The sequence below is a fragment of the Zingiber officinale genome, chromosome 2A (genome assembly GCF_018446385.1).
Source record: "Zingiber officinale cultivar Zhangliang chromosome 2A, Zo_v1.1, whole genome shotgun sequence".
NCBI classification, from domain to species: domain Eukaryota; kingdom Viridiplantae; phylum Streptophyta; class Magnoliopsida; order Zingiberales; family Zingiberaceae; genus Zingiber; species Zingiber officinale.
In genome coordinates this window covers 59274136-59287030 of record NC_055988.1, presented here as the reverse complement: position 1 = coordinate 59287030, position 12895 = coordinate 59274136, and the positions used below count along the sequence as shown (strand labels likewise).

Genomic DNA, 12895 nt, shown 5'->3' with positions numbered 1-12895 from the left:
ACTCAATTTGTATATCCCCGCGAGCGTACTCGAGTGGTAGATGTGCACCCTCTGAGCAATTCCCGCTGGATTCATTCCCAGCAGAATTTCTAATTGTTGGGCCGGTGTTGAGATACATTCAGGGTGAACGTAACCACCTTTTGCACCACAAACTCAATTTGTATAACTACTTCAACGTGAAGCTAAAAGTGTTGATGTGGTTAAGGTCAGGAATTACACTTGACAGTATACCATGACAAACCTAACATTCACCTATAATCATAATAAATCACCACAAGAGGGCTCGAGACTTCAACTTGTGCACCATCTTAAGCTCAATTTGGACAACTACACTTGCTCACAGTAAGAAACTCAACATTTCATTATGATCATGACAGATCACTACAAAATAGTTCAAGCTACTACTTGCGTAGCATCATAAGCTCATTTTATATTGACTACTTAAACTTGATGCTACAAATGTTGGAGGTGGTCTACAGTGGCAAACTAAACATTTCACTATAATCATAACAAATCATTAGGTGATGCTCCAACACAATTTTGACCTACTTGTGTAGATAATACACTCATCATTTCTATAACTACTTAAACTTGATGGTACAAATATTGACGTGGTAGCATCAAGAAATGCACTTGACTTGTAGACTTATAAAGGCTACAATAGGTGTTGTACCAACAGCTACACAGTTAAACATGGACATCATGTCTGCTTGAACTTTTTAAAGATTCAAAACAAATGAGTGCCACTTGTACATGTAAATTAAAAAAAAAAAGTTAAAACTGACGTTGCTGATTATTCCAGCGTAGCAAAAATTGATTTAAATTTTTTTGGAAGTATCTAAGTCTAATACATTTTGCCCTAATCAATAAATGAAGGTTATATTGGTTTGCCCCAATTCTCAAGCTATAGGGGAAAAAGAATTAGCAGGCAATTAGGCACCTTGGGCATGATGTGTAAACGGCTGGTTGCTGCCTCCAGTTAGCATCTACTCGTCCTTGTGCTTTATAGGAGCTCTCTCAGCACCTGAAGAACTTGCCCAGCGACCGACGAACTTAAGGATCTCATCGATAAGAATCACAGGGAAAGCAACCGCCAACACCAAGAGCCACTCATTGAAACTGAGAGGGACGATTCCAAATACTCGTGCAAGGAAAGGAACATATAGTATCAAGAAATGGAGTCCGAATGAGATAGACATAGCAATGAGGAGCCATGGGTTTGACCAGGGAGGCATGGTCAGGAGGCTCCCATCTTCAGACAATGCATTGAGTGAATTGAACATCTCGATGGCAACCAGCACAGAGAGCGAAAGGGTCATTGCCTTCACCTTTCCAGTTTGGAAGTAGTCGCAAGGATTTTCATCGAAGGTGAAGTGCTGATCTCCAGCAGTGAAAGGCGCAACCTTGAAGCCTTCCCATGAGTAGCATTCTCCCCAATTAGAAAGTTGAGAATATGTTACGAGGGTATGGCCATCACCACTCAAGTTTATCCCCATAAACGAACCATGAGTATACCAAATAATGAAGATACCGACAGTGGCGAACCCTACATAAAGCCCAATGACCTATAAAACGAAAAGCTATGTCAGATAATACAAATGCATTGGTTAAAGGCACATATCTTCATGTAACAGGCAATACATGATTAAATGTCGCCAGAAATGCTACCTCAACATTTGATGGAGCAAGATAAGCATAAAAGGATAATTTGTAGTGAAATACTAAATGTATTCAACTAAAGCCTCGAACTCTGAGTCATTTTATTATTATAAACGGGAACCAGTATCTATTGGTCTAGAAATCAAAGAATAGCAAGAACCGCATGGCATTTATCTCCAGAAAATCCATGATTCCACCATTGCACTGATTTCACTATCAAGGTTATATGCATACATCTGAAGGTAAGTAATGCATACTGCCAGACTAAACAAATAAGAAAAGAATGAACATGGTGTTGCCAACTATTGGCAGTAAATGCTAGTCTTTCTAAGACAGTGCACAATCACACAATTTGGAATAAAACTTGTGATATGAAAGTTAAAAAAAAAAAAAACAGCTACGAAAATGAGTGAGACCTCCTTATGCATGTACAAAAAATAACTGTGAACAATAATTGAAACAAATGCAAATGTCATGTCTAAACTTCTGAAGAAAAAAACCTAAATGATAGTTCATACTCTTTGTTTTTTCCCCAAATTTAAGATTTTAGAATTTGAATTTTCTAAGAGATAGAACCAACTAATCAAAAACAAAATCTGAAGGACAGTGAATTTCTTTAAACCAAAATTGGAGTTTCTTTTTAGAAAAGTAAAACTGTCAAATGAACCATTAATTTCTGAGAGCTGGAAAAAAAAAGACATAAGGACAATGCAATCGAGTAACAATAAAGAAAGAAGTGAATTAATAGAATTAACACAGTAGAAAAGAAAGTTGACCATATAGCGGAACAAAATCCATGCAGTAATCAATGAATCATCACTTCTTCGAGGTGGTTTCTTCATGATATCTTTATCAGGTGGGTTGAATCCAAGAGCAGTTGCTGGAGGTCCATCTGTAACAAGATTAACCCACAGAAGTTGAACTGGAATCAGCCCCTCTGGAATGCCTAAAGCTGCCGTTAGAAAGATAGAAGCAACTTCACCAATGTTTGAGGAGATCATGTATCTGCAATTAGAAATGAGAATGGACATAAGCAAAAAGACAAAAAGGAATGTAATTAAACAGAAATTAGACATCAAACAAAAATAAGGCTTCACTTAAGCTACAATTGTATTTGCTAAGCACTATATCAAACAAAAACTTATATGCTGTTTTGGTACTACCAAAGCCTAACCATACCTGAGTCAAACCAGAGGACAGGTCAGCGTTCAATTACACAATACAGGGGAGAGGGAACAGAAACTTCAACTCTAATTATGGCTAAGAGACACCAATACATGTGTAAGAAAGAGATCAGATAGAAATGCAACTTCTAGCAAAACAATGTTAGAACATGGAGAAGCAATAAAATATTTGATTTCAGTAAATGAACTCCCAAAAGAATAACATGGCTAAACTCTAATCCAAATTAAAGTTTGATCGAAGAATAATTCCAAAACTGTCCTAAATTTTCTTGCAAAATTCACAGGGAAGAAAGATATCTGAAAATTCTCATTTCATTCAATGTAGAATTTAAAGAAAGGAGAATATTTATTACATTCGTGTAATAAGATAATTACAAGAGTATTCATAGACTCAACCTAAACCCTGCACCTAAAATACTAAAATTATATCTACTTGACTACTAACCCTATCAACCAAATACACTTAACATTCGCCTCTCAAAATTGGAGTATATGTATCATCTATGTTCATATTTTTACATCATCTAAAAAAGCTCACACAAATATAGCGATGACTCTCCGAGGTCGTGATTACCAAACGAAAACATAATTAGCAAAAGAAAGAAAACTTAATGAGTTAATAAAGCATTCAATCCATGATCCCTTGGACCACACTTTAGCACACATGCAATATGTGTTTCACATCAAATAAACACATTGACAAAAGAAGATGAAGAGAGAAATAATAAAACCACAATGAAAAAACATAAAAAAAGACAGCCAAGTGCACGAAGCTCCCGCCATGCAAGGTCCGGGGAAGAATCCATTGTACGCAGCCTTACCTTTTTGCAAGAGGCTGTTTCTAGGATTCGAACCCGTGACCTTTTGGTCACATGGCAACAATTTTATCGTTGCGTCAAGGCTCCCCTGAGATGTTTTTTTTTTTACAATGAAAAAACATCTCAGGAACAAATCCCTTGAGTGGACTTTTCCTTGAAGCAGCATATACAGCAACATGCAATAAACTACAAAAAAAAAAAAAAATGCTCGAGCATTCTAAAGGAAAGATAGATTGCAAAGTTCGACCCTTTGCTAGACTAGAAAAATAAGAACAAGATATTTTCTTTGTTCGACTCTTCTCTAGTTTTTAAGCAGTGCATATAAAGTGTACAAATAGAATAAAACAGGATATACAAAAAAAGCAGAGAAGCAAAAGGAGAAACATGCACAAAAGCAAGGAGATGTACATTAGCAGATTAGGATAATGGGGAGAAGATGCTGAGAGGAGGCGAGAACTCTATTGAAAAAATAAGTAGGAAGAAAACAAAAAAGAAGGGAAACAGTGAAAACAAAAAGAGGAATAGGAAGAAGGTGGATGAGATCTGCCAAAGAAATCAAGAAGGTGAGGCTGTTGTTTGGGAGTAAAGAGGAGAAGATTTTGCAGATATGAAGAAAAAAAAAAGGAAGAAAAGAACAGGTGGAAGCATAGCTCTCCATAAAGAAGAGTATGGCTGACAAAGAAGAAAACAAAGATGCAATCACCTAATGCTGGAAGAACAGATTGAAATTATTTTATGTGCGCTAGATCTGGACAAAGTTCTGGGGGAACAATTAGTAACAGGAAGTCAGTATCGGTTTCCTTAGAATTGAAGATAAGGATATTCAGGATAAGATTTGGACGATGAGGTCACTGATGCAAAGAGGTCTTAGATTCAAATTTAGATCACAATGGAGAGGAAAGAGCCCAAGAGGAAATGTTTGGGAATCACAGTTTTGAAGGATGATCAGCAACATGTCAAGCAGGAGCTGCTCGCTGACAGATGTCGCTGCATAAAACAACCAATGCAATCAATCATGCACCGTTTTAGAAGCTTTGTGTTAGAGAATAGGAGAAACACTGCTCCTATTTAAAGCCTCAGCCTCACTCCCCTTTATCTGTGCAAGGTTCCAGTTTTGGTGCTCGAGGTGGCAACAAGAGCTGGAGATGTTGGTTCAGCTGGGAAGCAGAGATGGACCATGATGGCACACAATGCATGGAGAGGAAGGCTCGCCACTTCTTCAAAGTCTCAATGTTTGCCCATTCATAGGCAAATGGCACACAGTGGAATCTTGTTGGAGGGAACGCACAGTAGAAAGAGTTGTGGCCGTACTTCTGGTTACAGGTTGGGACTAGATACTGTAAGTTCGAAAGAGCAAAAGGAGCAGACTGTCAAGTACTTGATGGTTGCATAGATACACGTGAAGAAAATAACTCACTTCATGTGAGTCACAACTAAGAGCAGTGACAAGACAAAGAGACTAGGAAGGAGAACTGCAGATGGATGAGTGGCGGTCAAGGAAGCAGCCTTCCCCCAAGGGGAGTACTATCTTCGAAACTGTAGCCCCAAATGTGTTGGCTCCAATACCATGTAGAATTTGGTGAAAGAAAATTATTGTATCACATTCATGTTAAGAGATAATTTAATTACATAGCTAAAGCACTAACCAAAAACAACTAAACCGACTACATCAATACTCCATTAACCTAATACTCGCAATTTGCATTTCTTGAAGAGTTAATATTAAAGGCTTCTACCTTGAATTTCTCTTCTACATGGCTTCAAATTATCATTGGTAATCACTGTAACAAAACTTATCATACATAGACGAAGCATTTCAACAAAGTAAAAAAGTACATCGAAATTTTGCCATAATATATCCAACCAAAGAGTGAATATGGATTACATAAAAACAGATGAGCAAAGATTACGCTACTTAAATAGCCAGTACTCTAGATAGTTAGATTGAGATAAGAAATAATAAGTTCCCATCTTTAGAAAGAAAAATATTTTGAAAGACAAAAATATTAAAAAAAAAACAAGACCTTATAAAGGCTTTCATATTGTTGTAAATTGATCTTCCTTCACCAACTGCTGCTACTATTGTACTGAAATTATCATCTGCTAACACCATATCTGAAGCTTCCTTAGCAACCTGGGAAAATGAACTTCCTGGTAAAGATACTAACAGATAACTGAACTAATAAGGAATAAAAGTATGTTCCATTCACTTACTGATCCTTTTGATACCAACACGCACGTTTGAAGGCTTTAAATGAAAACATGCATACATTTAAAAATAATAATAACAAACAAATAAATAAATAAAACATCATAGCAGTCAAACTGACAACCATAAATGCAGTATATGAAATGTCTGATCACATTCGAGTACTTTCTCACAAACTTAAGAAATTGCAAGCCTTTAGATGATAAACAACATAAGTAACAGAGAAACAAAAAAAAGGCTGAGTCAAAAAATTCCAGCATCAGCCACAAATTAAAGATATCATAAGTGCAGTTTACAAAATGTCTCATCACATTAAAGTACTTTCTAGAATAACCTTAACGAATTGTAAGTCTTTAGATGAACAGCATAAGTAACAGAAACAAATGACAAAAAAGTGAGCCAAAAGAAATGCATCATGAGCCACAGATTAAGCAGAAACCATGAAATAGCAATCACACTTGAAAACTTCTATCACAAAATTAAGATGCATGTATTATAAACTTTTTCACAGATCCAACTAAAGCACAGAAACAAGGTTATATAACTTTCTTTTTCCTATTTTTGATTTGTCGTCAATTTGTCATAGTTCTAGATATATCATCATAGTATGCTCAGAGAAAAATTGTGTCACACAGAGAGAAAAGCAATGTGTTACTAGGTCATGAGCTTTTAACAAAGACAATTGCATTCAATGGAGGTATTCTGTTACTTCTTATTATTTAGCATTTGGGCTCAAAAATAAACCAATTGGAAAGACAGCAATCGTGAGAAGATGAGAATTGCCTACCTCTGTCCCAGCAATGCCCATAGCAATGCCAATATCTGCCATTTTCAATGCAGGAGCATCATTAACACCATCCCCTGTCATAGCAACTACTTCGTTGTCTCCTTTTAACAATCTCACAATCTCTTGTTTGTGCTTTGGTTCAGCTCTAGAAAATAATAGACCACCATTTTGCCTCAATATGGTCTTCTTGTCACTGGATGGCTTTGACATAAAATCTTTGCCAGTGAAACTCTTTAAATGTATGGTTTCCTCAGGTTTGAAGACACCTATATCACGACAAATTGCTTCTGCTGTTTCTTTGTTATCACCAGTAATGACCATGACTCGAATACCAGCTGCTCTACAATCTTCAATTGCTTTAAAAACCTCTTTTCTTGGTGGATCCTGAAATGTTTCAGAAGAAAATAAACAATAGTTACAAGTTAGAAATGCTAATAGAGTCAAACTAGCACATACAACAAAGGTGAATCAAACAAAGTCAGATGACATACTCTAAGCCCAACTACTCCAGCAAATATGAGATCAGTCTCGATGGACGAGTAATTTTCCGGATTGAGTAGAAGTTTATGAGCTGGGTGATCTTCACCATCATATGTTGCAAATTCTGCTAGATCTACCTTGTAGGCAAATCCCAAACAGCGCAAAGCCTTTGTAGACATATCATGGAGGGCTTCTAAAATATGTTTTTTTGAGTTTTCATTTAGCAAACCTACAGAACCATCAGGCAGCTGGACATAGGCACTCCGTTCCAACAAATTTTCAACTGCTCCCTATAGCAAAGCAATTTTGATTCATCATAAATATACATTGTATATTGGCAGATACCATGAAATAATAGATCATGATGACTGAAATAACCAATACTTTATGTATCAATGAAATCAAAAACTTATTAAATACAACATTTTGTTGAACAAGTGTGAAATTTAGACCCACTGATAAAAGGATGAAGTATCAAAATTGCAGATCAACAAGAGAGTGGTAGAAAAGTAAAGAATTCAAAAATAAATACTTGCCAAAATAATTATTAATAGATATAAACGAGAGTAAATGTTTCTCTGAATTTGCAAATTGTTACTCTTTTCTATAGACAATTATTGGTAAGTTATAACGTATAAGGGTCATCATCACTACTACTCACCACTAAATTAACATGCAATTTTCCCACCACTAGGTTAAAATGCAATTGGAAAATAAAACCATGAAATTACAACAATAAAATGCCATTTATAAAAGTAATTTCCTCATAATAGGTTTCCCTATCATCACCAAATGAAACAGATGACTGTTTATCAATTAAAATCTCAAAAACACCTCCAACAATTCACCTTTCACTTGGAAAAGAAAGCACTCAGGAAAGGATAATTGATAAACATTATAGAGAGATAAAATGATAAGACAAAAAGGTGTTATCTACCTTTACAAGTAAAGAGTTGGTTCCTGATCTTGATTTCACAATAATTCCCATTGATTTTCGAGTGCGGTCAAACTCAAGAGTAGCAATCCTATGAGTCATTGTGTTCCACCATTTGCAGCATCCTTCAAGTAACAACTTATGTAAATATCATGTGTTTGGTACCAAGAAGGCAAGCACACAGACACAGTGTTTTAATGAAATCAACTAAAAAGAATATCAAACTTGAGCCTTGAAACATACCTAATGTTTCGTTTGAGCCCAACAAAGTATCATGTCCTCCAGGAAGCCCCATCTTCTCAACCAAAATCTGAGAAAATAAATATGAAGTTTATTGGCAAAGAAAAAAATTATGAAAATTAGGAGACTGAAATATGAAAATACATGGCCTAGTAGACACAGATGGGTTAACCATCAGTGAATTTTTGGGAAAAAACAAATTGCACAAGTTACTCTAGCAAGTTATACATCCCATATATGCAAAGAAAATCATTTGGACATTGGATGCTGCTGTGTATTCTGAAAAAACTTCTGGATTGTGAATATTCTCAATATCTCTTTGATTTAATAAAATAAGTACAAAACGATCCAGTGTATCTTTCCTAACTAGAGAACAAACAATTGGATAAAATATTTCCCAATCAAAGACTGAACAATATGTATCATTTCAAGAATGCTTCTCTGTTAAATGTTTAATTGATGACTTAGTTTAATTTTAGGAAAGATAGATGCTTTAGTATTAATCTAAACCACGTAAAGGTTACAATGAAAAGGCAAAAGAGAAAAAGGAATACAACACTTCTCACCTTTAAGGCTGCCTCTGTCGGCATACCAGTGGTAACAAATCGATTATGTTCTGCCTCAGTGATGCTTGCATCATTGCAAACAGCTGCAATCTTAGCAATTGTTTGAAGATTTACATCCATATTGTTGGCTGGCCAGTCATGGATATTACCATCTTTGGGGTTGTATGTGGTACCATCAACTTCGAATACTCTAAGTTTATCTCTCCCATTCCCCATTGCTACAAGCTTTACAACAGACATTTGGTTTGTCGTTAGTGTACCAGTTTTATCAGAGCATATCACAGTTGTGCAACCCAAGGTCTCAACACTTGGTAGCTTCCGAACCAATGCATTTTTTTGAGCCATCTTCCTTGTCCCTAATGCCAAGCAAGTAGTGATAACTGCTGGCAGACCTTCAGGGATTGCGGCAACAGCCAATGCCACAGCAATCTCAAAGTAATAAGTACATTTCTCAAAAGAAAATTTGAAATTTCGTGGCCAGCCATCAACAAGCTCCCATGTAAGAAAATACTTAACATTGATAAGCCAAACAACAGCACAAATTGCACCAATGATGGCTGTGAGGACCTCCCCAAACTTGTTCAGTTTCTTCTTCAACGGTGTATCATCTTCATTTTGTGAAGCTTCATGGATTTGCGAATGTATCTTACCAATTTCAGTGTTCATCCCAATCTGCGTAACCAAGCAGATACAGCTGCCATTCACAACTGTGGTACCTGCAAAGACAATGCATTCCTTCCCTTGAATATCTATGTCTTCAGGCTCAACTTGGTGGTTGGTTTTGTTCACAGCATCATTCTCTCCAGTAAGAGAAGCTTGTTCCACCCTTACAGTCGAGCTAATAAGATGGAGAATCCTCATATCAGCAGGAACCTTATCCCCGACCTTGAGCACCACAATATCACCTGGCACAAGCTCCTTAGCTGGGATATTAGGAATCAACTCACCATCCCTTCTAACCATAGCATGCTCTGATTGGATTTCTTTCAGGGCCTCGAGTGCCTTCTCAGCATTGTTCTCTTGCCAAACGCCAACAATTGCATTGACAACCAGAATAAGAAAAATCACAAGGGGCTCCACAAAGGCAGTGATCCCCATCTCACCACCTTCGTTTCCATCGTACCAAGCAAGCACAAAAGAGACGACAGCAGCAACAAGGAGGATCCGGACCAGCGTGTCATTGAACTGCTCGAGAACCAGTTGCCATATAGAAGGTCCTGAATGCTTCTCGAGCTCGTTAAACCCATAAATTTTTTGCCGCCTTAGGACTTCATCGGATCGGATCCCGTGCTCTGATGAAACCTTGAATTCGGCCTCGCACTCCTGGACGCTCCGTGCCCAAGCCGGAAAACTAGAGGTTGGCTGCTCCAATCCGGCCTTCTTACCTTCATGCTGCCCTCCTTTCCCCATCTGAAACCGCTCAAACCTGATAAAAATCAAATCTTTCTGCCTTAAACCAACAATATAAAATGTTCGACCTAGCCAATTCAACATGCATCCTCTAGAAAACAACAACAAAAAGAGACCTAAAACACCCGAATCCAAACCCTTTAGAAAACCTCCAGCATCAGACGACAACAGACAAGAAAAACCAACCTTCCACCGAGCGCCCGCGCGACCAATCAAACAAGCCCACCACAGATCCGCACGCAGCCAGGAACAAGCAAGGAGGACTTCGTAATCCGATCCAGAAAAAAAGGGATCTTCCTTCTTTTCTAGGGAAATAGATCGGAAACCGACGCCTATAAGCAAGCGATCAACCCTATCTCTCTCGATAAAGGAATCGCTCCGCAAACGAGGGCGAGGCGACGGCGCACAGCACCGCCTTACAAATCACTCCGGTTCTTACATGCAACCGGTCTCATTACTGCATTTCAGGACCCCATCGACGTCCTACCCGTCGCTATACCAGCAGTTGTCTACCGGGCCTAACAGGTACCCGATAGAATGACGCAAGTGTCACCTGGGACTGGAAGAAGGCTCATGGCGGGGCCCAGAGAAAGACCATTGACGATTCAGGGTCGGCGTTTGAGTACATCAAATATTTAAAAAAGTCTGACGAAGCTTCGCGGACGCTTCGCTCATGACTTGAGCCGATCGGTTAGACGAAGCCGATGCGAAAGTACGGTTGTGATTGAGGCTTCGTGGCGTCACGGGGTTGACTATCGATATTTTTTAAAAAATAGTTTTTTAATGAAAAAAAATTTAGCCGCCTATGCTGACGCTGGTTTTTTATAGGCCATATGAAAATGATATATTTCTCTTTTAAATCATCTTATTCGTCAAATATGTGGTATTAAAAAATTAGAAAGCTACTGTCCTCGATGCTTTTCAAATACGGCTTTTTTTTCAAATAGCTAAGCCTATAGAAGAAAATTAGTGAAATTATTTAAGGGTAAGAAAATATATATATATATATATATATATATATATATTGCCCGATATTTCTTGTGTGATCGTGAATGATATCCGATATGGACTATCTAACTATGTCAAAACTTAATTTTTTAAATCTCTCTCATCTGTATATAATAATTTTTTTTCTTTTTTTCTTAAATTAAAATAAAATTCTATCTTCTTTCTCTTATTATTACATATAATAATCACTGTGATACTGATGCATCAGCGTGCCTCTAAGATTATATTACACTAATATGATGGAACTCATGACCAAGAAAATTAAGCATCTTTTAATATATAATGATTACCTTGAATTTTTATCTATTTCATGTGCTCAATCCTATGGTGGAAGATCAATTCCACCTTTTAACAACAGAGATCCAACAATCCATCTTGAATGAGTCAGGCTATATTAGGTTAGCTATGAACGCTCCTATATACACTTGTAGCTTCTCTTATCACTACTTCATTTTTTTTCGAGTTTTCTTCTCCGCCTAGTAAGTGATTTTAGTCTTCCTTTATAGCCCCTCCTTTCATTGATCCCTTGGTAGTACTTTTCATGGTCGTGAATCTTCCTCCACTCTCCGGTATAGATCTACCATTTAGAGTTTTACTAAGGCATCTTTGGATCGACTGAGGATGGCTTATGGAGTGCCAACTAATTATGTGCTAAGGCTTCCGAATGGCAATGACAGGCTAAATCATCCTCCTCCAGGCTTTGTAACATTCTTCCTAAGTCATATGCTGGTCTACGTTTTTCTATCCCTATTTTCTTCATAGAAGTGTTGCAATATTTTCATATCCCATTATTACAACTTAGCCCTAATTCCTTTCATATTTTAACTGGGATCTTGATTTTCTTTCGTTTATATTGTATTTCACTATCTCCTAGCTTTTTCTATTTTTTTCTTTTACCCGGAGAAAATGGAGGACGAAGTCTTTTTCTTTTCTTCCCATTCTGGGATTAATCTTTGCTTCATTTTGTAAGAATTCTTATTTTCACAAGTTTTGATATCTCACTAAAAGTATGTTATTTTTTACAGTTGACATGATGATGAGGTCATCTGTAAACAAAGTGATAAAGCTTATAGCGACAGAACTATTGGTGCGGTTTGTACTAACGATCTAATTCGGGTTTTGATGAATGACAAGTAAGTTAAGTTATGTCTTATTGTGATCTAACCATTTGATCAAGTGTGCAGGAAATCCAACTAGGTCGATAGGCCGACCAGATAGCTGGTACGAAATTCAGCTAGGTCGATGGGCGGACTGTATAGCTGGTACAAAGTCTAGCTAGGTCGACGGGTCGATCGGATAGCTGGCACGAAATCTAACTAGGTCAATGGGCCGACCGGATAGTTGGTACGAAGTCCAGCTAGATCGACGGACCGATCGGATAGTTGGCACGAAGTCTAGACAAGTCGACGAACTGACTGGATGTCTGGAAGACTGGTAAATTAAGGTAAGTCATTAAAGGAGAGTGACCAAGTGAGGACACGTCCCGGTTAAAGGGACAATAGACGTCAGTCCAGTTTAGATTCATTTGGGAGTCCTAAGCTTAAACCTTGACTAGTTCTTATCTTGTGAAGACATGAACTATTTACTACTTTTTATTATT

At 37.4% G+C, this 12895-nt stretch overlaps 1 protein-coding gene across 1 annotated transcript; it reads right to left on the bottom strand.

Annotated features, from left to right (window-relative positions):
• Positions 1-680: 680 nt before the first annotated feature.
• On the bottom strand, positions 681-10731 carry LOC122041136 (calcium-transporting ATPase 1, endoplasmic reticulum-type-like). Its single transcript, XM_042600736.1, has 9 exons — positions 10474-10731; positions 8878-10303; positions 8315-8381; positions 8075-8196; positions 7149-7427; positions 6658-7041; positions 5686-5795; positions 2436-2664; positions 681-1565 (listed from the first exon to the last, which is right to left on the bottom strand). Exons 2-9 carry the CDS (start codon positions 10285-10287, stop codon positions 987-989), a joined length of 3180 nt encoding a protein of 1059 aa, XP_042456670.1. The 5' UTR covers positions 10288-10303; positions 10474-10731; the 3' UTR covers positions 681-986.
• Positions 10732-12895: the final 2164 nt, after the last annotated feature.

Coding starts and splice junctions, on each gene's coding strand:
- LOC122041136 (XM_042600736.1), bottom strand. CDS start 10,287: ATGGGGAAAGGAGGGCAGCATGAAGGTAAGAAGGCCGGATTGGAGCAG. Junction 7,042..7,148: donor CTGGAGTAGTTGGGCTTAGA/GTATGTCATCTG, acceptor GAAACATTTCAG/GATCCACCAAGAAAAGAGGT. Junction 1,566..2,435: donor GGATTTTGTTCCGCTATATG/GTCAACTTTCTT, acceptor TTCGTTTTATAG/GTCATTGGGCTTTATGTAGG.